Source organism: Microtus ochrogaster, chromosome 2 (assembly GCF_000317375.1).
Source record: "Microtus ochrogaster isolate Prairie Vole_2 chromosome 2, MicOch1.0, whole genome shotgun sequence".
Taxonomy (NCBI): Eukaryota; Metazoa; Chordata; class Mammalia; order Rodentia; family Cricetidae; genus Microtus; species Microtus ochrogaster.
This window is the reverse complement of record NC_022010.1, coordinates 43,292,340-43,318,100: the sequence shown is the minus strand read 5'-3', so window position 1 is coordinate 43,318,100 and position 25,761 is coordinate 43,292,340. Positions and strand designations below refer to the sequence as shown.

The 25,761-nt window shown below is 48.4% G+C and overlaps 1 protein-coding gene across 14 annotated transcripts in view; it reads left to right on the top strand.

Moving 5' to 3' along the window:
- Kalrn (kalirin RhoGEF kinase) overlaps positions 1-25,761 on the top strand; it is a 609,827-nt gene that overhangs the window by 565,748 nt on the left and 18,318 nt on the right. For 9 of the 14 annotated variants that reach the window (XM_026785738.1, XM_026785749.1, XM_026785747.1 and 6 more), the window contains 7 exons: positions 990-1,228; positions 2,903-3,159; positions 6,483-6,606; positions 7,621-7,680; positions 22,502-22,529; positions 23,270-23,441; positions 25,627-25,748. In XM_026785738.1, the coding sequence (XP_026641539.1) occupies positions 990-1,228; positions 2,903-3,159; positions 6,483-6,606; positions 7,621-7,680; positions 22,502-22,529; positions 23,270-23,441; positions 25,627-25,748 (1,002 nt within the window). Of the gene's footprint in view, positions 1-989; positions 1,229-2,902; positions 3,164-3,450; positions 4,008-6,482; positions 6,607-7,620; positions 7,681-22,501; positions 22,530-23,269; positions 23,442-25,626; positions 25,749-25,761 lie in introns of those variants that run through there. The other 5 variants (XM_026785769.1, XM_026785773.1, XM_026785777.1 and 2 more) reach the window with 2 other exon arrangements.

The following is a 25,761-nucleotide window of genomic DNA, read 5'->3' as shown; positions in this document are numbered from 1 at the left end:
TGTGCTGTGGTACAGCACACTATAGATTTCTCTACATTCAAGAAAGGTGATGTAAAACCAGAACAGAACCAGGCTTCTGCTTACAGACAGGTGTGCAGGCATCTCAGCCAATCTTCCCTCCCGAGACCTGATGAGAAAGGGGTATGTGACCCTGTCCAGTCTTTAAATGCATGCTGCACCCATCGCTGTGTACAGGGCCGCAGCTGGTAATCCACTTAAACAGTCGTTGCAGTAAACACCAATAAAAATGCCCTAATTGTGCCTGCCCTGAAAGCCCTTCATACAGCGGTTGCCCACGGTGGCCCTTCCTGACTGTTCCTCTTTATTGCTTAGACCTGGAGCCTTGAATCCTAAACTCAGTAAAGCGAAGCAGAACTGACCCTTCCCTCCAAGCCAGTGGTTCTCCATCCTCTGAGTTGCCCCCGGTGCCATTTGCTTGGTCTCTTGCCTGCTGTTTCCATTCTCGCGTGCGTGCGTGCGTGCGTTTCCCAGCTAGGCTCTCTCCTTCCACGTTTGCTTAGCTCCTCTTTGCCTTTGGCCTCCAAGTGGCTCCTGATTGAGGTGGGAAGCCTTCGGCCTACTCCATTTAAATCTGTTTGCTAACTGCTACCAGGTGCGTGTTCCTCAGGTGCACCTCAGCGATGGGACCTGAATGTAAAGCTTTTAAGTTTACTTACTACAGCCACTGTTCATCCTCTTCAGAGGGGCATCTTGCTTCGTTGAGCCTTCCTAGATACCGTGCACCCCATTTCCCTTACCTGCCTTGTCCCCTCCATTTTCACAGAGACCCTACACTCACGTATTCTGAGCACTGCCTCTTGCCAACATTTACACATACTTCTTCCTTCCAGCAGATTTAAATGTCAGAGCAGCAGCCAGTCCCCTTCTGAAGCGCTTTAAGGGTGCGCACACGCACACACACTAGCATAAGGCCTCTGCCTCCCTGTGGTCTTCCTGAAAGTAGAGTAATTCATTCTTCTTCCCGCCAGCACTACAGTCACCCATTGAGTATCAGCGGAAGGAAAGGGGCACAGCTCTGGTCCGCTCCCAGCCTCCGAGGGTCCCACAAGCCAGCCCCAGACCCTACTCGTCTGTCCCTGTGGGCTCCGAGAAGCCCCCCAAGGGCTCCAGCTACAACCCGCCTCTGCCACCCCTGAAGCTATCTACCTCCAATGGCAGTCCGGGCTTCGACTACCACCAGCCTGGGGACAAGTTTGAAGCTAGCAAGGTAAGCGACAGCTTGTTACTCATACCCTCACCACCTCGAAGACCTGAGGGGTCGCTCAAGGACACGGCCTGTTTTCCTGTCGATTATCTTAGCAGGAGCAATCCATTAAGTCTAATTGAACCTCGTTTATTTCTTTCTTCCCACGTAATTAACTGAAACCAATTTCCCCTGGCTGAGGCACGGTGCGTTAAAGGGCGGATAGCATCTAAATGTGGAGGATTCTTGTGACACTAGGAACCGCAGCTCCTGCTTCCATATTAGAAAGAGACAGCCCCATCTAACAGCCACGCGCACACACCAGCACCTACTGAAGGAAGCTCACCCTCCATTGGCTGATGTGGCAAGAGGAAACTGGTCATTGATAAGCACCCGCGGAAGCTAGGCTCCATAGTCCATACTTCAAACGCTACTGAGTGGCCTTCTACCAGAGGCTTAGTCTGCGCAGCTGGCTTCATCCTGAACTGCAGTGGAATAGGAAAGAAATGGGGAAATGCTGGGCTAGAAGTCGGTTGACTTGGTGTCTGCTCCAAGCTCCGAGACTTCACTTACTTTTCAACCTTAGAGAATTTGCCCATCAGACCTGAGTATTCTCCAGAACATCTTAGGTCTTAGGAATCGGAACCCCTACATTTCTTACCCACATGGTCCGATTTCATAGATGCCGTTCTTTTCCCAAATCACTAGTTGATGCCGATTTTATTCAAATGCTTTGTTGATGTGTAAGTTCAGTCCTGTAACGCAGTCATGCCCCCACCTATTTCATCATATCACCTGAAATAATTTTCTGCCCTAGAAAAACCCTGCCCGTGTGAATCAGTTGAAGTCACTTTGGCATTTTGTCAGCCCTATGGAAGATTTTCTGGCTCTCACCATGCCCTAGGAGGCAGCCTGGCCTCCTGGGGAGTTACAGGTCTGTCTAGACACAGCTGCCCGGGCATAGATTCGCATGAAGAGATCACATGGGCAGCACCTCCTGTGTTAATTCGTACAGTGGCGGGGAGATGTCAGGATTCCCGTTTCACAGGGTAGCCCAGGGCCTTACCTTTGCATTGGACGTAGCTCCATTTTTACTCCTGTGTCAGAGAGGGCCAGGATGAGGAGCACAGGCAAGCCATGCTTCTTCAAAGGATAAAGAGAGCTGGGCACGGTGATGCATGCCTGTGATTCCAGCACTTGGGGAGGCTGAGGTGCAAGGATTACGAGTCCAAGGTCCTGGATTATGTGTCAAGTGAGGTCTCAAAAAAGAGGGGGGAAATGTAGCATTCCAGAGTCTACGTTCTTTCTATAGAGGGGGATTGTAACCCCTGACCTGACCTTTGCCCTGACCTCACTCTGCCCAAGTGCCTACTCGTCCCTGTGCTGATAACAGGTTCTTCCTGCCATCAGCAAGAGGATGCCATCAGGAAGGCTGCATGCTAGGAAGGAGCTTCCAGGTTGAATGTGCGTCTAGCTTTCTCCGGGCATCATCCGAAGCCGTTCGCTTGGGTTATAATACTGTATTGCTATCGAAAGGGCTTTCAGAGCATGCTGTCGAAAACAGCCTCACTCAGGAGCGTTCTGCTTGCTCTGTATCCTGCCAGCGGGCCATCTGGCCTCTAGCCGTGCCGAAGGGTGCAGAGCAAGCCCGTGTGAACCATCCTCGTGTTTGTGTTTCCTTCTGCCCCTGTCTCCTAGCAAAACGACCTGGGAGGCTGCAACGGGACCTCATCCATGGCAGTAATCAAAGATTACTATGCCCTGAAAGAGAACGAAATCTGTGTGAGCCAAGGTGAGGTGGTCCAGGTCCTCGCCGTTAACCAGCAGAACATGTGCCTGGTCTACCAGCCTGCCAGCGACCATTCCCCGGCAGCAGAAGGCTGGGTCCCAGGCAGCATCCTGGCACCCCTCACCAAAGCCACAGCAGTGGCAGAAAATAGTGACGGGAACATCAAGTAAGTGCCTCCGTGGCTTCCTGGGAGAGAAGCATGTGCATTAAAAAAAAAAAAAATCAAAACTGAAAGAACCCAAAATGCCAACACAGTAGGGAACCACTGCTGCTTGTCGTGGTGACGTCAGTGGGGTCAGGGTGAGAAGAATGGAACAGACCTGCTGCTAGCTCGCGGTGTCTGGATTGCTCTGGGGTCACGGTGGTGGTGGTGATGGTGGTGATGGTGAATTTTCTTTCCCTTTTGTTTATAATTTTCTGTTCATTTTTCCCCTTCTTTTTCCCCCCACTCGTTAAGAAAAGAACCCTACTGAAACCCTAGGTGACAAAAGACATGCCTTCCGTTGCTACATTTGACCCACCACGGGACTCACTGGACTGGACTTCTATTTATATTGTATGAAGTTACTGATATATATATATATATTTTTTTTGATTGATACCCAAAAACGACCTTAGCACAAATGCCAGGCCTGGACAGGCCAGAGCCTGCTGCTTCTCCCAAAAGAAAGGGGATTTTTTTTTTTTTGGTTGTCCATGGCAATTCCTCTGTACAGATTGTAACTTTTTTATTTTTATTTCTCTCCTCCCCTGTCACTTTAATATATGTTCATGGTAATTTGTAAGATATTTCTTTTCCTTATTTTGATTGCAAAAACCCTTCTGGACACATTCCTGTATAAAGCATTTTGCACTATTTAAAGAAACCCATATGGATAAAGTCAGGTTGTGCAATATGATGAGGAGCCACAATGTTCATCATTGTACCTGTAATGTAACTAATAATTTTAAATGTACTATTTTAAATATGTAAAATAAATTTTCACCATGAGCATGTTTTAATGAGGTTAAAGACTAGTTGACCCTTTTTCCCCCCCATCTCATTATTCTCAGACTTTTAAGTGTGAAAATGATTTTTTTTTCCTTTCTTTTCTTTGTTTTATGGGTTGGTTGACTGTATTGGCAGTTTTTCCCTATATAAAAAGTGCCTTTGTTGCTAAACCTTGGACCCTGCCCTTTCCTCTGAACACCCCCCTCTGGATTTTCTCTGACTTCAGAGAAGGGGAACAATACAAAGTCGGGGAGATCGGAGGGCTCCCAGCAACAGGGTGACCTTGAGGTGCTGATGTCCTTGGGTGACTAGTGTAGGCGGTGTTAGCTTTGCCCACAGCTTCCCCTGCTTCACACTCACCCGTGGGAGGGTCCAAGGAACTTCCATGAGGTGACAGAGCCCCGGCACCAGCAGAACCACTCTGCTTTGGCCCTTCTCTGTCAGGAAACCAAAGCTACTGATGTCACCTGGCCTCTCCGGGTAACCACAGAAACCAGAAGTGACCCCTCGGTGAAATCAGCCCAGCCCGTTTTAGTGTAGAGATGAGCATTTTGGAGACCTTGGAGGGAAAGGCCACAGAGCCCTGACGTGTCAGAATCTCACAGAAGTACCTCTTAAAGGGCAGTGTTCTCGTTACCCAGACACTCAGTCTACCTTCCTCCTTGGATGTCTTGGTCAGAGGTTGAAGGGGCAAAGAGAATAGATAGGTGCACCCACTAGCCACTGGGTTTCTTGCCAGCCAGGGTTTCACGAGGGTTGGTGGCACTGGAGGTGAGCAGCTGACTGAACATGGTATTGGTGTTTCTCAGCAAAGAGCACTCACTCCCCCCTCCCTGGGCCTGCATGACTACAGGAATCAGAACTGGTGATGGTGCCCAGGATAAATGTCACAGACTATGTTCACATCAGTCACTGGGCTTGTGGCCAAGAGATGGAAGCTCCCCAAACCATGGTGACGTGTTCTTCTGGGAAGAAGAATTTGAAATTGAACCCCTCCTGCCACTTGCGCTCCTCCGTACACTATTTTTAACATTTATTTCTCACCAAGCACACTGAGGAGCCCAGAAGTGGCAAAAAGCAGGCATAACCCCCACCTGCACACAAAAATAGTATACCTCCTGCCCTGGAATCCTTTCAGAGGGGACGTCCTTGATAACCCTGGGGGTAGGGGAGTGGATTTGGGAATAAAAGACAAGAGACAAAAGTCTGCACTCTAAGAGTGGTGTCCTCTAGGTCTCGTCCATGTCTGATTGACTGGGGTAGAGGATTTGGAGCCAGAGGCTCTGGGAAGTCCTGGAGAGCTTCTGGTCAAGGCTGTGAGATGAGCTCTGGTCTTCAGGAGGATCCCACTTCCCACAGCATGCGAGAACACAATTGCGGGTTCATTTTTCCTCTTCAGGTTAATCGCTGAGGCGGGATGTTAGGCGGCAAATGTTTGTAGAACACCTACATTGGGTTCCTTAGGCTCCTGGTGGCCCTGGAGTACCATGGAGGAGGGGCTTGCTGTTATAAAGTATTTTTCTTCTAAATCTCACCCACCTCTCCCTTCATGAAGGTTTTCTCCCTCAAGCCCTGTCTACAGAGCCCCATATTTAACCAGGAAACACCGGAGGGGGAACACGGGACCCAGTCCGTGTAAGAACTAATTTCATGCAAACCCTGTAAGCATGAAACGTAGCTGCTGCTTGGGTCCCTGATGCTGTTTACTTAGGTCTTGGCCTTTGCTGTCCTTGACTCTGACAGATGTGGGATTCCAGGGCTCTGCTCTGAGCCTGCCCTCTGTAGCTGTGACCCCAAATCAGGACCATGTGAAAGAGCATTGCTACTGTCACCTCGCTGGGAACGCACACTGGGCCTTGCTCCAGCAGGGAAACTCTGACACCTTTTAGAGGCTGACAGAGCCCTGGAGTCATAAGCACTGAATAACATAGAAGACACAGGTTGAAACCTTGCCCTGAAGTATCCAGAGGTGGGCAGCAACTTCCTCAGAAACCCTGGTGGTTCCCCAGTGCTTGACCGTACCACGCCCCAGACACAAATAACAACATGGGAACCTCAAAATCATTCTATTGGGTCTTATTTACATATGAGGTATTATGGCTTGTTTTTACAGAATGAAATATATTTCCTTTATCTTTCCTATTCTATACCCATTCCACCCTTCCCTATCCACTATGCCCTTCAAAACACCACCCTGATCCTTGAAGTCTTCATTGGATGATCAAAAATCTCTGAGTTTGGTAACCCGGTACCCATTTTCTCCAAATGCTGCACTTTACCTGGTATGCCTTTCAGGAAGGGTCAGAGCTATCCTCACCTCCAAGTGGAGGTGATGTCAGCCCCAGCCACCACATTAGCTGGCATGGAAGGTTCAGGGCCCGAAGCTGGCAGGGGCTTCACTGGAGCATCTCATCTGATAGACAGTGGTGGTGAGCCCGCCCACCACCTCCCTCTGCCCCATCCTGCCATTTTGATTGGTGCGTTTTTTGGTATAACAGGAAGTCATGTTCATGGCATACTCTACGCATGAGAAAGCGGGCAGAAGTGGAGAACACGGGTAAAAATGAAGCCACAGGGCCTCGTAAACCCAAGGATATTCTGGGCAACAGAGTCTCTGTTAAAGTGAGTAGGTATTGTGGACCTGGGTCCCTCTCATCCATTCCTTCCCTGAGGCATTATCACAGGCAGTTTGGGTGGGTGGAGACTGGTTACTTATTTATCTACTGCCCGATGTGGGGACCAAAGGGGAAGTAGTTTAGCAGGATTTTGCATGCAAGATCAATTTGTTCTTTATTTTTTATTTCTCCTGGCACCTTCAATTCAAGTAAGTACCTCTCGTTTCCTTTCCTTTTGTGATTAAGCAAGATGTTTTACCGCAAAAATCATCTTGCATTCTTTTCTTAGAGATGCAAGATGCTTGGCTCATACTAAACGTCTCGAAGCTACCAGTAGCCTAGGATTGGGAACACGTTCAGGTTACAGGCTCACCCTCCAAACCCCTGATCTTGCGAAGGCAGAGGTTTGGCACTTAAGGCTGTCGTGTCCTTAGTAAAGTTTCATTTCTTTTCCCCAGCATCACCTCTGAGCAATGTCCTCATATTCCCGCTGTGCGTGGAAAGAATAGGGAGGCACACTGGTGAAGTCCTAGTTGGTTTGTAAATTATCTGTTACTTTGAACTCACCAACCATGAGTGTGGCAGACCGGGGTTTCTCCCATCTGGGAGCAACGTGGATGTGCTCTGAAATGCTTTGCCTGGGGACAGTGAAAATCACACACTGACTATGTCCTAAGCGCTTTGCCTTCCCAAGCAAAAGAGCTACAAGACCTATTCTTTACCAGCCTTTTGGGGAAAAGAAAGTGAGAAGCCCGACTTCGCGGGAGAGGCCAGTTTCATTCCAGCACTCAGGCTCCATTCGACACTCCCACTGCTCTTCCTGATGTGATATGCAGGTGTCCACAGTCCCCGCAAAAGCATGCCGCTGCCATGACGACCCACACTCCACCTGAAAAGCCCCCGGTTGTTTCTCTGCCCCATTTCCCATGTCCGTGCTTCTCTGACGTTCTCCTCTCTCCAGCCAGGCGACTGTGTTCTAACTGTGTTCTCTTTCTTCCCCTTCTCCATGCTGCCAACCCAGGAGACGAACAGTTCCGAGGAGTCTGAGTGTGATGATCTTGACCCTAATACTAGTATGGAGGTAGAAGCAGCTATGTTGTCCTATTTCCTACGATGATTGCCTTTTCCCGTGTGCTCGGTGACAGTGGCCTTGCTAGAGTCCAGGATGCTCGTGCTTCTGTAATGTTAGGGGAGATTCAGGGTGTCCCTTCCAAGCTAAAGCAAAACAAAAGAAAAGCTAAATTCACCTCAATTTGGGAAGGAAACTCTACTCTGGTATCTTTTTAAAAACAAAACCTTGTTTCTCTCAAATGCTTCCTTAATATTTTGGGAAGCTTTGGCTTTATGTAGAAAATACCCAGCTTTATTATTTGAAACATACAGTGTGTTTTTCCATAGAAAACGGCCTTAATTGGTATTTGGTTCACAGCTGAAGGGTAAGAGCCACTGGGTGGTTTTTTTTGTTTTGTTTTTCTTCTTATAGTTTCCTCTATTTTCTTGCCTCTTCCCCTGTCCCCTTTTCTCTTTATCTTGATCTTCTGGGCTCTAGTTCTTCAGTGCTCTAGGTTTTTCTGAGTGACCTGGCTCCTCTTTACTATGTGCACCTGGTTAAGAACAAAAGCAAGAAATGATTAACGCTAAGGCTTCCTTTGCGCACACCCAGGGCCCAGGACCAGTGGCTATGGTTTCTAAGTGAAGAACCCCACATAGCAGCCTCTCTCCTAGAGTCTTGGTCTAGCAACAGGGAGGCAGGAGCATATGGAAGACCTTTCCCGTGCCCCAGGTTTGCATGTATATGGGAGTTGGAACAGCATCCTGCCATCTTGAACCTCCTTTGCCAAGTCTCTACATACGCACAGACCCTGGAGAATCAGCAAGCATGAGGTAGCTTGACTTGCCATTTAGACTTTCAGAGTAGATTGAAATGTCTTTCTCAAAAAGACATTTTAGAATGTCATTTACATGGGATCTATGTCCCCTTCCTAGCAATAGATTGAAAATTACAGAATTCCTCTAATGCAAAGTAATTTATAAATGTGTTTTTGACAGTTTCATAAATGTATATAATGTATTTTTATCACATCTACCCCCTATTACTCCAAACCCTGCCTTCCCAGTAATTCACCTTCCCATGTTTATGGTTTTTGTTTTATTCTTAAGTGCCCAGAGTTAAGCTAGGGTTCCTCGGACGAGCATGGGTGTGTTATTTACTGGAGCATGGGCACCCTGCCTACCAGTGACTGTACCACTGAAGGAAAAGGACAACCCCACTCCCACTACCCCAGCAATGACAATAACTCCTCAGGGGAAGGGCCTTATGTGTCACCCCCCGCTTCCTGACATAATGTTGTCAGGTCCAGTCTTGTGCAGATAACCACAGCAACGGCCATATCAAGTCCTCTGCCTCCGCCAGATCTTACAAGCATGGCTACAAACATAAATATTTAGAAGACACTGTGACAACTTGTCCATTTAGCATAACAACAGCAGTAGGTTCCCCTAAACCCTTGATGTGTAGCCAAAACTTTTCACCTACTTAGATAGATTATTATTATTATTATTATTATTATTATTATTATTATTGATATAATCCCTAAGAAGCCACCTCCATATTGTGAAAACAACAGAAAGCCCAAGAGAGACCATGCGGCCTAAGAACAGGTGTGTCAGCTGTGCAGGAAGCCGACTGAACTGAACTGAGCTGAGACGCTAGTGGTAGAAATGGGAGCTCCGCCAGAATAGAACGGTGTCCTGTGGGTGTGGGTTCTGCCACAGAAGCCAAGTCTGGCAGGTGTGGGCCAGTAAAGCACTCCAGTGTGGGAGGAAGTGGTGATGGCATTCACAGCTTAAATGTATCTGAGCAACAGGGGAGCCAGGGGATTCCTGACCCTCTTGGCTCTCATTTCATAGGAGAGTCAGCTGCATGCGTGGGTCCCACATGGGGCAATGTTTAGATACAAGTGGCACTTTTATCACCTCACCTAGATGTTGCTGGCGTATACTGGAGGAGTCAGTTAAATGGAGGGGAAGGCCAGAGGAGGGGAGGGGAGGGGAGGGGAGGGGAGGGGAGGATCCAGGTATCTGTGTTCCAGAATGACATTCCCACACTGCAAAAGAAGAGGTGGATACAGAGGGATGTGCTGGTTGTCATCCACTGAGAGAGTTAATTGGTCTAGTCAGATGCTCCGTACCCTCTTACATAAGGTGTGTGTGTGTGTGTACACGCGCGCGCACACACATACCTTAGCCCTGCTTGCAAGTTGAACCCATTTTTAAGGTTCTTAATATTCTAAGATGGGTATTCTCTTTGTGGACTGAGTGAGATGGGCCCCTGGGAGGTGCTACTGGCCACCCAAGCAAAGACATCAGGATGTTCTTGGTGGCAGAAGAAAGCCCCAAAGCGTGCCACTACGTGAACACAAAGTTTTCAAAGGCGATAACTGGGGTGCAAAGCTTCCCGTAGGCAGAAAGTTCAGCTAGCCCATCCCCTCAAGGGGGAGTGTGATTGGAGGCTATGAATATGCTGGTGGCCAAGCAAGTCCAAAGCAGTTGTTCCACAGTCCTTGGCCATCCGTGCTCACCCTCCCAGGCGCCCATGAGCTTTCTGAATGGATGGTAGCTGTCATCTCGGATGCTGGCTTAGCCACTTAAGATACAAAGAGCAAGCGGGATCTTGAACCTCAAGCTGCTAAGCATAAGGGGTCTGGAAATGGAACGTCATTGCAACAAAGATGGCAGAAGAACGTGGCTGCTAGTGCATGCTGAAGACCGGTTGAATCCAGATGGCTGCACCTCCTCCAAAAAGCCTCTTGCAGCAAAGGTGATAGTTTGGGGCCTCTTTCCAAAGTCCCGCAGGCCCAACCTCACCTTGTCTTTTGGATGTGTATTCTATTCTCGGTGAGCTGAACAGCAGCCCCACCAGTCTATATTCTGCCTCTGTTCCTGGGACCCCAGAACCTGGCACTGTGCACCCATGTGCTTGCTCCAAGCCTGGTCTCCAAATGTGACATCCCGCCCTGCTGACTTCATCCCGGAGCACACTGTGAACAGACGCCTCTGCCTCCATGAGAATGACGGCACCAAAGCATCTTTTCACTTCTCTCAAATGGGGAGTGTGTTCCTTTAAGGACAGTTTCCTGGGATCTTTTCACCAGATGCATCCTATCCAAGCATGTATTTGCCTTTTCACAGAACTTTAAGAAGACACAGGCTGACCTTGAGAGCAGTTTAAGAGGAGAGTCAAGCACACCGAATCCTCGAATTCACCTGGCCACCTAATGTTAAGAGAGACTGTTCATAGTTTTTCATTCCCCTGTCAGCCAGTGCTTGTGGTAGTCACACACACACACACACACACACACACACACACACACACACACACACACCAGCACTACAGGCCATACCACCAGTCACAGCAAGACTGGCACAAGGTCCCTGCAGTCCCCTCTCAACCTGACTGTCCATCTGGCACCAGACCGCATGGGGGAACTACTTTAAAAATGAATGCCTGCAGTTTAGCTTCTCCTTGAACTCCTGGGGAGAAGGGGAAGTGTGCAGAAATTTACATGCAAAAAAAAAAATCCAAATGAGGATAAAAATGAAATGCTGGGACCTCTTGGGAACAGCTCTCTCTCTCTCTCTCTCTCTCTCTCTCTCTCTCTCTCTCTCACACACACACACACACACACACACACACACACACACACACACACACAAAACTTAGACTGATGACGGCCGTATCTAGGCTTAGAGCCACATGGCTGCCTGCCAGCTTCTTCAGTTCCATGACCACCCGGTGTCCACAAGTGACACTCCAGGCTAGAGCCAGGACTCAAGTACCCAGGCCCAGCACCTGCCCCCAGTCAGGGCCTGTCTCAAGAAATCTGCACTCTCTCTGACCAGGGCTGTTCCCTTCGGACTCACAGCCTATGCCAGGAGGTCCCACATCCATCCGTAAACCTCTGAAAAGCTGGGGACCTCATCCCTGGGTTTTCACAGCTGCTCAGCCCCACATTGCCCCCCTGCCTGAATCCATCAGTGGAGCTGAAAAGTCTGAACCGATTTCCAGACTCGGGCCTTTATCTCTAAGGATCAGAATTCTCAGCCCAGTTCTTGCATCAAACCCAATTGATTACATGCATTTTAATTTCTTTAATAAAGCTCCATAGCCCTCTTAGCAGAGGTCTGTCTATCCGAGTGAGAAGCTGTGATTCCAGAAAGACCCTCCCCACCCCAGCCACTACAGACTCTGGCCTCTTTCAGCTGCCAGCTGCCAGCTAGGTGGCCTTGGGAGCTCACACGTCCCCTAAGCACTGTGGAGAAGGGCTCTGAAGGTGCCAAACCAAGGCACTTGAAAACAGGAGGCTAATTGGGGAGGATATTTCTAATCAGGGTAAAAATAACATTTTCAAGAGAGCCCTGGGAAGTTGGAGCTAGCCTCTGCTCTCACCGACTCTTTACCGCTTTGCATGGGTGTATCATGATGAGCATTCTTACTATGGAGTTCAGTGTGGAGCTCGGTGATGGGGAATCCCTTCGCGATGTTGTGCAGCATCACCACCCTTCATTTCTGGAACTTTCCCATAACCTCAAACATGCTGCGTGCCCACTAAACAACAGCCACTGCCCTGCCTCCCCATCTCCCATCTCCCTGGCTCTTTTCCTTTTTAAACCAGGGAGTTGAATTACAAAAAGATTAACCTGGGGCTGTAGAGATGGCTCAGCAGTTGATCCAGAGGACCTGGGTTCGATTCCCAGCACCCACATGGTGGCTCACAATGACTCACAACTTCAGCTCCAGGGGATCTGATGCCCTCTTCTGACCTCTGTGGGCACCAGGCGTGCATGTGGCACACACAGACACATACATGAACACATGCAGGCAAACATGCATACATATCAAACAATTTCTAAGCTGTAATTTTCAGTTCAAAAAATGAGCAGCCAGGAGTAGGTGGAGGGCTCAGCCAATAGTGCTCGCTGTGCACGCGTGAGGACCAGCATCATAGGAAAAGTGGGGCGCGGTCATCCTAGGGGTGAAGAGACAGAGACAAGACAACCCCTGGGTTTGCTGGCCAACCAGTCTAGCTGCATCCGTGGAGAATAACTGAGAACTTGCAGTATTGGCCTCTGGCATCCACACACATCTACACAGATGCATGCCTGTGGACATGTGTACACTTACACACTGATTTTAAAAAAGAAAACCAGAAGATGCCCTGAGGCAGTTGTTCGTTTTCCCTGACCATTCTTCCCCCATCACATCCCCTCCCATGACAGTTGAGAAGACACCATTTCCAGGCCTGCTTTAATCTAAAGCACAGGTCCTGGGGGCCGAGAAGGCCTGTCTTCCACTGCCAGTTGCCTTGTGTGAGGGTGTTGCTCCTTCTGGCTTCCCAGAGCTGATCTGTGACAGAAACAGAAGCCGCACAAAGGCAATGGGACTAAACCGTAGTCAGAAAACCTGGACTCTGGATCTTGGCACCTATGTGGCCTTGGGCCAGTTAGCTTTCCTGAGCTCTGGGTTTCCCTGAAGGTGACTCACAGTCCCTGTGATACAGGCCTGTGGATACTGACATGTAGCCCTCTGGACACCACATAGGGGTGATGGCTCTGGACCACATCTGCCTCCCAAAGCACTGAGACCATGGCAGAACAAACTGGAAGAAATGCTGTCTGCTATTGAGTGGTGGAGGGAATGGCAACTGAGGTGACCACCTCAGGCTCCAGGAACAGGGTGAGTGTTCAGAACTGGCACATCTCCCCCCACACACATACCCCACAAAAGAACACAATTCCAGGTCCCAGCTGCCCAAGCCTCAAAGAACTAGCCTGTTTGCTCCTGCCTCAGACACTCTGGCATCCTCGTCCCAGATTCAGGGCTTCAGAATAACCTGGCCACGCAGATGAAACGTCTGCACACCAGCCGGGCAGCCGACCTCCTGGCGCTGCCAGTAGGTTTCCACTGAAGCCTGTTTTTGTATTTTAATAAGAGAATTAATGAAAAGAATTCTTGAAAGGAAAAGAAAGTGGAGTGTCACATTCCTCTTGTTTTGACAAAACATTTGCTTTGTAAGGTATCTGATGGACTTGGCAGCCAGGCATGTTCTTCCTGCCCAGATTTGTCCTGGCTCCCTATAAGGACTGATGGAAGCTTGCCGCCAAGGAAGGGGCCTTAGCTGAGGCAAGGCAGCCCTCCCTCCATGCTGTGCTCTGTTTGGCCATCAGGGGAGGCACAGTCGCCTAGCTGTGATAGCTTTGTCACTGACCGAGTTCCCAAGAAAAGCCGTTGTAAGCAGAGGAAGAGCTTAGCCACACAGCTCCCGGGTCTCTGTCATTGTTCCTTCAGCCCTGACGCTCTGGGCCAGAGATGAGGCTGAAGATGGCGGTGACAGGAGTGTGTGGGAGAGGAGGCCAGTCACTCATGGTGGCCAGGAAACAGACATGGAGAATGTCCACACTAGAGAGCTGTCTCCTTTTGCCCTTTTTATTCAGTCTGTCATTCAGCAGGCTATGGGCTGGTGCCACCCACATTCAGAGCAGGTACCCCCATCACCACCAGCCTAACTAATCCTCTCTGCAAATGCCCTCACAGACATGGCTAGAGTTGTGCTTATAAATCTCCGGGGCATTTCTCTATCCAAGTTGACAATAAGCGTTAACAACCACCTCTCAGCCGGGTGTGCTAACCCACACCGTTAGTCCCACTCAGGTGGCAGAGGCAGGTGGATCTCTGTGAGTTCAAAGTCAGCCTGGTCTAAACTGAGTTCCAGGACAGCCAGGGCTACACAGAGAGACCCTGTCTCAACAAACAAACAACAACAAACAAACACAACAACAAACCAATAAAACTAAAAAATCAAAACCATTCACCTCTCCCAGAAAAGTAGGTTCAGAGAAATAAGGTCACACAACCAGTGAGAGGAGGCCTTGCTACTGACCTGTGCCCTCCTCACCTTGACCTACATCCATCAGGAAGTCTGAATGCAGAGGCTCAGGCCCCTCCTTGTTGCACATCTGCTCGTAGGAGGAGAATTTCTTCTTCAACAACTTTTATGATCCCTTGGTTTCTGGGGTAAATGCTGGGCTTTGGGCACACCCTCTCCCAGTGACTCAGGAGCACAGCCTTTGCAGCCAGGGAAGTTAAGTCTGGTTGACATTAGTTGGTTTCTTGGGCCGGCATCACTCATTTTGCTGTTAGTCATGTATTTCCTGAGCCACCTCACCCGAGTCTGAAGGCCTAGCCCATTTCATTATGCTGTACACCTATAAGGCTTCAGATTGACCTAGGAGTTGCCCCAAGAGTGCAGCATTAGAAGAAACGAAGCCACCACTCCCATTCACCTCTTTACACAAACATTCACGTTCTGTCAAAGTTCACCTGCAAGCTCAGGGAGCATTCCTCAATGAGTCCCAAGGCAAATCTCGGGAGAAAAATCAAGAAATCAATACCACATATACAAACTAAGTTCTCCAACCACCAAGATGATGAAAGAAAGAAAGAAAGAAAGAAAGAAAGAAAGAAAGAAAGAAAGAAAGAAAGAAAAGAAAGAAAGATAGTTTTGGAGGGAACTGGAGTTTGAACCTATGTCAGGCAACGTAAACTCCCTGTAACTCCAGCTCCAGGGGATCTTGACCTTCTTGGACACCTGCATTCATGTGCCTATTACATAAACAACTTCATCTCACACACACACACACGCGCGCGCGCGCTCATGTACACACTTATAAAATAATAAAAATAAATCTTTTTAAAAAATGATTTGAGGGACTAGAGAGAAGGCTTGGTATTTAAGAACACTGGCTGCTCTTCTAGAGGTCTTGAGTTCAACATTACCCACTTGGACGCTCACAGACTTCTGTGTGATCTGATGCCCTCTTCTGGTCTGCAGATGTAGGTGCAAGCAAAACATCAATATACATAAAATGAACAAATCTTTAAAATAATGATTTGAGCCGAGTGGTGGTGCACGCCTTTAATCCCAGCACTCAAGAGGCAGAGACAGGAAGATCTCTGATTCAAGACCTGCCTGATCTACAGAATGAGTTCCAGGACAGCCTGTCTAATAAATAAATAAGGAAGGAAGGAAGGAAGGAAGGAAGGAAGGAAGGAAGGAAGGAAGGAAGAAAAACAATAAATGGTTTAAAGTCAGGCCACTCACAACCTACTCTAACTCCGGCTCCAGCACCCTCTTCTAGAGTTCACAGGCTGTGACACCGGCATAAGTAAAAACATTTCCATTGCAGTTGGGCCAGAGAGAAATCATAGTCCCAGGAAAAGCTGTCTGGGTCTGGGGCTGGAAAAATGGCTTAGCAATTCAGAGCAAGTCCTGCTCCTGCAGAAGACCTGAGTTCTCAGCACTCACACTGGGCAGATCTCAACTGCCTGTCACTCCAGTTCCAGGGGAGCCAGTACCCTCTCCTGGCCTATACAGATACCACACACACACACACACACGCATACACACACACAAATACACACACACACACACATGCATACATACACACGCACACAGAGAGAGAGAGATTTTTTTTAAAAGACCTAGACTTGAATGCCAATAAAATCCTTGGGAAAACCCAAGTTGTTGCTTCTTGGGATTATGTTGCATTTGTACTTTTAAAAAATTTATTTAAATGTATTTTTACTTTATGTGTATGGGTGTTTTGCCCATATGTATGTCTGGTACCCAAGGAGGCCAGAAGAGGACATCAGAGCCCCTGGAACTGAAGTAACAGACGTTTGTAAGCATGGAGGGGCTGGGAATTGAACCCAAGTCCTCTGGAAGGGCCGTCAGTGCTCTTAACCGCTGAGCCAGCTTTCCAGTGCCGCATCTGCATTTTTAAATTGCAGCTTCTTTAATGTTCACCGAGAAACAGGAATACCATTTAGAAATTGGAAAACGGGAGTCAGGCAGTGGTGGCACACACATTTAATTCCAGCACTCAGGAGGCAGAGACAGAGGGATTTCTGTGAATTTGAGGCCAGCCTATTCTATAGAGCAAGTTCCAGGACAGCCAGGACTACACAGAGAAACCCTGTAAAAAAAGAGAGAGAGAGAGAGAGAGAGAGAGAGAGAGAGAGAGAGAGAAAGGAAAGGAAAATGGAAAACTGTTTGCTGCAGTCAGGTTGAAATTATGAATAGTTAAACCTTTAAATCAGAAACCACACCCAACTCCAGGACCACACGCACAAGAAAAAGTTCAGGAAGTTTTGTTTTGCACTGAGGGTAGAATCCAGGACCTCACACGTACGAGGCAAGTGCTCTAAGACTCTACTATAGCCTCAGTCCAGGAAGTATTATCTTTTTAATATCTGTTTACTTTCTAACTAAATATTACCTAAATCCCTTTCCTTCCCTGCGCTCAGATTAGCTTGAAGCAAACATAGAGCAGTTGGGGCTGGAGATATGCAGTGTAGGATTTTGTTTCACCCGGATAGCTCTAGATGGTCGGGGGCATCCAGTGTGGGTCTCCTTCAGTCATCTTTATCCGGTACCATATGGAGCTTACATGTGCTTTGTGATTGGGTGATAGGGTTTTAGAAAAACTGGTTTTCCAGACAGAATCTTACCTCTTGGAGTCAGACTCTTCGGCCCTAACTGGCAAGAAAAACAAGAAAAACAAGGCTCCAGCTCTCTTCAAACTCGGCTTGGTGGGTTTGACCTGTAACATTTCCCCTGGCTTCGCTGCATTTTGAAGAAAAAAAAAAAACCAGAAGGAACTAAGCTGCTTGGCAATTCGTTCTTACCGCCTCAGGGAAACCTTGCTCCCTACTGCCCTCTGCTGGTCAAATAAAACGAGATTCCCCAGCGGTCCACCTCTTCCTCTACCAGACCGCCCGCCCCCACACACTTTACCTAGCGTTCCCTCTCTCCTGCATCTCTCGGAGCGAGACCATGTACATTACGTATGAACAGCATCTGTTTTCTCCACAACCATTTTTATTCACATTCCGATTCTCCATCCATCCCTTCCCATCCATCCCTTCATGATGACTGCCCACGTTTGTAAGGGAAGGGAACATTCAATTTCAAGAAACATCTGAGACATGATTAGACCTTCAGGTCCATGCACGCATCAATATCAGTCACTAGACAAGACAGACAGGAGACCCAAATCCGAGTCCAGGAATTGAGTGACCTAGGTTAATCTGATTCAAGAAACTTTGACCCATACTACAGAAAATGCTGCGTTTAACACCATGATTGATGACACTGAAGGTACACAAAGCACAGAAGGGTTGCCATCTGCAACCTGTGACTGGTGACATATGCAATACAGAGGAGATGCTGGGATGCATGGCAGCTTGTGACCAGAGGCCCCAAGGTGCCAACTGAAAGAGCACAGAGGAAGGAAGATCACCGTCACCATTGGCTGAATCACAGGCTTGGGCCGACCAATGGGATTCCCAAGAAAGTCACATGGCCAATTTATAGAAAACAAAAGGCATTCCAGTTTCTGGAGAAGATGTGTTCTTATCTTACCTCCCCGAACTAGACTCCCAACCACTAAAAAATGTCAATGGTTTGACAGATACAGACCACTGCATGCCAAGTTTTTGCTAAACTTGGAGGCAATAACAATGAAGAAGACAATGTGGTCCTTGTCCTCATGGGCCTGGGAGCCATAGAGAGCCATAGACAAATCCATTCCTAAGAAGACCACTGTGGGAGAACAGTGTCATGGGCATCTCCTGTCCATACTTGGATTTCCTTCGGGTGGAACAAGGAAAGAATTATCTGGGGCTGTGATCCACAGTCCCAGCTAGCAAAAGCATTGGCATGGACCTTGCCCAGGTTCTTAGTCCCTGCTGGAAAGTTATAGCGGACTGGAAAGAGGTGGGACAGAGGCAGCCGAGCTGAGCATTTGGGCCTCTGACACCAATGACAAAGTTCAGTGCTTTTCCCAAGCACTGCCCACTGCACCCCACACTGTGATGGACAGCATACTGAGCTAATCAAAGCCTCCCATAGCCAGCTCTCTGTCGTTGTAGGATTTTACACTTTCGTTTCCCTGTCTCATTTCGGAGATAGGGATCAGTCATGCTGCCTGTGTTTCTCCATGGCTTCCCGAGGGAGGTGGCTGTGAGCAGTTCAAGCCAATTAGATAAAGCTGCCTAGATCAGTGCTGATATTACCATGGTGACAACAACTGCCCATGGACCACCCAAAGGGCCAAAACAAAGGTGGGTGGCTTTCCCTGGTCTTTCCAGATAAGACCCTACAGTCAAGCTTCTCCCCTGCGTCCCCACTAAAACTACATCCTAACTAGGAGTATGCATTCCTTAAACAGAATGTGTATTCAGTAGCATCCATGACACAGGATTCCATGATGAGAAAGAGGAACCAAACACACTCTGCAGCCAACTGGGATGTGTTCTCATTGAAGTACTACCTTCAACTTTTCCTACTAGGACCTGAGAAGGTAGCTCCGCAATGGGGTGCTTGCCTAGCGCACAAAAGTCCTGGGTTCCATGCCTCCTGCCTCAAGTATATATGAAATATGATAGCCTGCCACTTGTTCGATTGTCTCCTCTGTGAGCCTGCTGGCAGGACGTCATCGCCTCCTCTCTGGGGAATTGCCCTCGTGGTAGAAGTATACACCTCCAGACAGTCTGTTCAGACTCAGGTTCTTTGTCCCCAGGGTCCTGATTGAGTCGGGGAATGGGAGGGAGCAAAGTTTTGAGCTCTGTGGTCTGTTGAGGGCTGGTCCTTACCATCCATCAAACTTAGAATGCAAATGTCATCGCATTCCACCTTGGGAGTCAGAGACAAGCAGATCTCTGTGAGTTCAAGGCCAGCCTGGTCTGTGTAGTGAGTTCCAGGAGGAGAGAAGAGGAGAGGAGAGGAGAGGAGAGGAGAGGAGAGGAGAGGAGAGGGAGGAAAAAGGAGGAGGACCAAGAGGAGGAGGAGGAGAGAGAGGGAGGGAGGGAAGGAGGGAGGGGGGAAAGGAGGGGGAGTTACCTAAACACTATATGCTGTTTTATAAATATGGAAAGTAGGGCCTATATCTTTGTATTTCTGTGTCCACAAGACCACACACAGATCAGATAGTATTTCTTAAATGGGAAGAAAAGCCTCCTATAATCCCAGCATTGAATAATCACCATCAACACGTGGAAATATTCTTAGCCTCTTCTCTTTCTGCCAAATAACTGACAGAAAGGGTTGGTGTACCTCACCTAAGCCAGACTGCTTGGTGAATGACCTCTTTTGCGCCCCCTGCTGGTGCCGTGGTGCTACTGTCGTAATTAATTGATTACCCCAAGTAAAGCTCTGCTCCCTTCTCACACAGAGGAGTCTCTTAGGTGTGAGACTCAATAGCTTTTATTTGTAACATCCTTCCTTGTTTCACCCATCCACAAAAGCCTCAAGGGCTGAAAGCTGACAGGTGGAAGATCAGTTGCTTTGCACAGACCAGATCATCCTCCAGGGGTCCTTCAACAAGGCTGCCTGGTAATTTGCCTGAAGGAGGCCTAAAAAAAAAACCCGTATCCCTCCTAACTCCCAGGACCAACAGACTGGTGTAGCTTTTCTCTGCCGTGGACAGCTAATACAGAGACCCACAGCTGGTAAGAGTTATCATCAATAGCTGTGGAGTGCTCAATCCTAAATGAGAAGGCTGTATCACAGCTCCCCGCCCCCCAGGAGAGAATGCAGCAGAAGAGGGACAGAAAGATGATCAGAGCCACGGAGGGAGATGGCTGTCAAAAAGTGTCTTCTGGGCACACAGAGCCACTCATGACTTCACAGCAGCAGTGGCTGCCTGCGCGAGACAGAGCCAGTCAGACAGTCAACAGATAGGAGAGGGATTCGAACCCCAACCCTAGCTAAGGAGCTTTGGCAATTGAAGGCTGCTGAAGGAGGGAGAGGCAGTTTTCCTCGGGTAAATGGCCCCTGGTGGGCTATCTGCGCACCACCTAGACCCGTGCACAACCCTGGGTGGACTCGGTGGGCTATGAAAAGAGGGCTTGAAGTTGGGAGTGGGGTGTGGCAGGAAGTTCCGGAAGGAACTGGAAGAGGGAATGGGCTGATATAATCAAAATACATTGTATATACGTATACAGTTCTCAAAGGATGAATTCTCTTTCTCTCTCTATCTCTCTTCTCTCTCCTCCCCTCCCCTCCCCTTCCCTCCTCTCCTCTCCTCTGTGTGTGTGTGTGTGTGTGTGTGTGTGTGTGTGTGTGTGTGTGTCTCTGTTTTAAATACCAGCCAAACATAATAGCACATGCCTGTAACCCCAGCCATTCAGAAGACGGAGGCAGGAGAAACCCTAGTTTAAAGCCTGCCCTGAACATTTTGGCTTTAAGGCCTTATATCAACATTTTAAATAAATAAGTCAATTTACAAAGCACTTGCCTAACACAAGCAAAGCCGTGGGTACAACCCCCAGTACACTCTTCCCTGTGCTGCTGCGTACTACACACCGATTCAGAAAGGAGCAGTCTTCATACGGTCCTGGCACTGACTGATCTGTCTGTTTTAAAGGAACGGGGACCCCTGAATTTAAAGGAGCTCAGCGAGCTGCTCTAAGTGGCATTTTCAGACTAATAGAGAGGACTGAATAAGCTGGAGTCCCCACGGGGTTCCAGAATTGGCATCACAAGGGTGCCTACAGCCCAGGTCATGAAAAACCTGTGTGTAAATGGACAGTTAGTGTGCAAAGGGGAACCCCAGGAAGGAAACAGCATCTTTCCAGGGGGGGCTCCTGCACATCGCTCTTTATGGGAACACACAGAAGCTGTGTGCGTTCACAGAATGCAGGGACAGATACTGGGGGCCGGTGTGAAAGCCGCACCCGAGCTTTCCTTCCCGTAAGGCAAGTATGTCTTCCACCCCAGCTGGAAGGAAAGAGCTTTTGCCTGAGGAGGCAGCGGAGGTCAGGAGCCTTACCCACAGACTGCTTAGCACGAGGGAGGCACTTAGAGCGTCACATCTTTGAACAGGGATTAAGCAGGCCTCATTCAAGAAGCACCGTGCTAGCACTTGGCATATACAACTGCAGCTGTCTCTGTGATAGCACGTCATAGGGCGTTGTTTTTTCTTCCGTTTTATAGTGAAGGATATAATGATCGCTAATTGGTCCTAAGTAATGAGCATGCAACCACAGCGAACAAAACAGGTGACACCTGACCCGGGTTTCACAAAAGCTCGAGCCTTTCCACAAGCCAGATGTTTAAGAACTGAATTTGTCTTTGGGGAGAGGTGATACTGGGGGGGGGGGGGGGACACAGCACAGTGAGTGGCCTCTTGAGAACGGAGAGCTTTCCAGGCAGCCTAGAATGGCCTCCTTTAGACGAGCCAGGTGTTCTGGGCACATCACATGTTCTAGGCTTGAATCTTCCTCTGCTCTCTTGAGTAGCACAAAGATCAGGTGTTTGCCCATCCCCTGTGGAGGCCAGGACCATAGAAGTGGGCTGGGACCAGATAGACAGTCTGGCTCTGCTGCTCTTTCTCTTCAACCAGGGAAGCTCTGCATAGGGCTAAATACGGGTGGAGGGAACCTTTGGAAGGAAACCACTGGGTAGGTTTGCCGCAGTGCCCCAGCCCAATCGCTCTTGGGTCTTTTGTTTCTGCCAGAGATTTGTGGGAGAAACTGTTGCTGTGGATTGCCTGAGGACATGTTGAATGGGAGGGGTGTGGGGTTGTATATTGATAAAACACAACAGGAAGGAAGGGAAAAAGGTGGTCACAGCCTGCCCAGTGGCCATCTTAGACAGGAAGTAACCCTTTGGTGTTGAAGAGGGTGTCTGTGATGGTGGTCATCCATAACACCACAGGGACAGGGTGGGGTCCTGATGTCATTGCCACAATCGGTACTTGAAATGACTCAGTAAAGCCTATGATTTTTCTCTTAGTCGTAAAGATTCAAGTAATTTTCTCTTCTTTCGTGTGTTTTTCAGATCTTAAATCCGAATTTCATCCAAGAAGGTGAGTTTTTAAAGGGGATAGAGTTGAGAATGTAGGGGCTGGCTACATAAATTCTACTTAGCTTTAAGGTTGGGAGCTTAAGCAATGGCGATATGCTTCTGTATTTTTCTGTATTATAGATAAGGAGAGGGAATTAAGACAAACTATTAAATGAAAGCAGGCAGCATGCAATATATTTGACTAAATAAATAAAAATGTGTTTGTATAAAGCCCAAAGATTGCATAGTGAAATGTTCCTAAATGCCACCTCTGCGCTATGCCATCACGGAGCTTTTTCCTCTTTTGTTCTGTTTCTAAATTTTTTTTATTTGGTTTTTGAAGACAGGGTTTCTCTGCCCTAGCTGCCCTGGAACTAGCTCTGTAGACCAGGCTGGACTCAAACTCACAGAGATCTGCCTGCCTCTGCCTCCCAAGTGCTATGATTAAAGGTGTGTGCCACCACTGCTGGACTCTTGTTTCTAAGTTTGCTGTAAAATAGGGGGGCACAAAGGTGGGTGTGGTGTCAGCACACACCTTTAATCCCAGCACTCAGAGGCAGAGGCAGGGGGATCTCAGTGAGTTTGCGACCAGCCTGGTCTACGTAGTGAGTTTCTCATACAGAGAAATGCGCTCTGATCAGACAGTGGTAGGCTGAGGGTCACTTTGAACCATGATGCCCATCTCTGGGGGTGAAAACACAGTCTCAAATGACTATTTTAAGCGTGTTGTGGTAACAGCGATGTTTATCTATTCAATTGCAGTGGCTCCAGAATTCCTCGTGCCCTTAGTAGATGTGACCTGCTTGCTTGGAGACACGGTGATACTGCAGTGCAGAGTCTGTGGGCGGCCGAAGCCCACCATCATCTGGAAGGGTCCGGACCAGAACATCCTAGACACTGACAACAGTTCAGCCACGTCCACCATCTCCTCCTGGTAGGTGGATCACTCAGTGGAGGCTGGATTCTGGGTAAAAGTCCCTCTGGATTACAAGTCACCCCCAAGGCGCTTCCTCGAGTTTATTCCGGATCCCACACTTGGCCTTGATTAGGAGAGAGACTGAGTTAAAGGCACGGGTGGCTCAGCCTCCCACACCGGAGCACCCTGTGTTCAAGTCTTAGGCACGACCTCAACTGTTCACTCTGAAGCTGGCCCCTTAGCCCGAACTTCTAGTGGGTGCCAGCATGCATTGTGTGTGCTGCCCAGTACCAGGTGGGCATCCTGGAGGCTAACAGGAACCGTCTGTTCCTGTGCTGGACCTACAATAAACAAATAAAGCATTGTCCTTGAAATCACAGGCCAAGCCTTAACCATGGATATAAAATTCTTCTGTGGCCCCTGCTTTATAATCACCCTATTAGATGATCAGTCTATCCAAGGGCCCCAGGGAGATCTGTCAGAAGTACTGAAAGCTAACGAACACCCTGGAATGCTTCATGCCCGCCAGGATGCGTAGAGATAGGGATGTGATTTGGTCCTTACCTAAGAACTACTTTATGAGAAGGGGGGAAGGTACATTCCAAAATGTAAGGCTCTTCTCCACTAAAATTCTGTTTGGGTGACTGCCTCCAGTCATTCTGCTGGCTTGTCCCCACCCCCACAGGAATTCTGAGCATCCCTGCATTGCTGCGTGCAGCAGACAAGCAATAACAAGCTCTAATGGCTCACCTGCCGCTTAGAGAAATACCTAGAATCAATCACATTTCCTTGATTGGCTTGTTTGTGAGTGAGTGTGCGTGTGTGTGTGTGTGTGTGTGCGTGTGTGTGTGTTAAAGGTGAGGGTGCCTTCTTTGGTATTTCCAGAAGAGATGCCTGATCAGGCCATAAAACATCATAGGCCTGAGCAGTTCCGTGTGAGAGTCGTTGTTTGGCAGAGAGCGTGAAGATCTCAGAACACTGTCCCACCCCGAGGGATATTGTCTTAGTTACTTTGCTATTACTGTGAAGAGACATCATGACCAATGAGACTTACAGAAGAAAGCATTCAATTTGAAGCTCATGAAAACTCAATTTGGAAACTCTACTTCCTTCCAGAGGGTACTAGAATCCATGACCATGGTGGCAGGGAGCATAGCAGCAGGCAGGTAGGCATGGCTGGAGCAGTCGCTAAAAGTTCACATCTGATCCACAAGTAGCAAGCAGAGAGATGGGGCCTGGTGTAAGCTTTTGAAATCTCCACACCCCCCCCAGTGACACACCCCCTCCAACAAGGCCCCGCCTCCTAATCCTTTCCTAGCAGTTCCACCAACTAGGGACCAAGTATTTAAACATATGAGCCTCCTAGAGCCATCCACTACAGAGTGGGTGGACTGGCTTCCCTGTGGATTAACCCTTTCGGAGAAGTTCCTTCTGTGAGGTGTTTCTGAATGCCATTCTGGGGCAAGTGAGAAAGTTACCACTTAGGTTCTGTGTGTGTGTGTGTGTGTGTGTGTGTGTGTGTGTGTGTGTGTGTGTGTGTTGTGCTCACTTAGACATGTACACATGGGGTCAGAGGTCCACCTCAAGTGTCTTTACCTCTTGCTCTTCACCTGGAACTTACTGTTTTGGTTGGACTGGCTGGCCAGCAGCCTCTGGATCTGCCTGCTCCCCAACCCACCCAGCACCCAGTTCTGGGGTCACGGGCACGTGCTGCACCCAGCTTGTTATTAACTCTTCTTCTCATGCTGTTCACCAAGCGCTCTATACCCACTGAGCCATGTCCCCAACACCCACTTAATGCTTTCAAGGATCCCATGTGTAAGATTTGAAATACACACACATTTTCATTATTGAATCTCTTTTATCATTTGTTATCGACTTATGAGATTGAAGCTATTTCAGCCCAAGGTTACTTGTGTAAAGTACTCATAATTGCATTGCAAACCAGTAGGTTACAGGATTTTATTTATTTCTAATTCATATATCATGCCATCCCTATTCTATTCCTTATTTACACAAATTTTGGCAGTGAAAATAGCCAGAAAAACATTTCCCCACATAAGACAATGGATGCAAGGTGTAGAAGTAGGTAAGCTGGAAGCATGTGCTCTCGCCTCTGCACACCCTGGACCAAGCAGGTGGCATTTTACCTGCCCCTCAACTGTCCCCTCACTGTCTGAAGGAGATGCACTTAATGTCCTAGTGATTCTGGGGAAATCACCCTCAAGATCTGCAACCTGATGCCCCAAGACAGCGGCATTTATACCTGCATAGCAACAAATGACCACGGAACCGCATCCACGTCAGCTACAGTTAAGGTGCAAGGTATGCTGTGCCC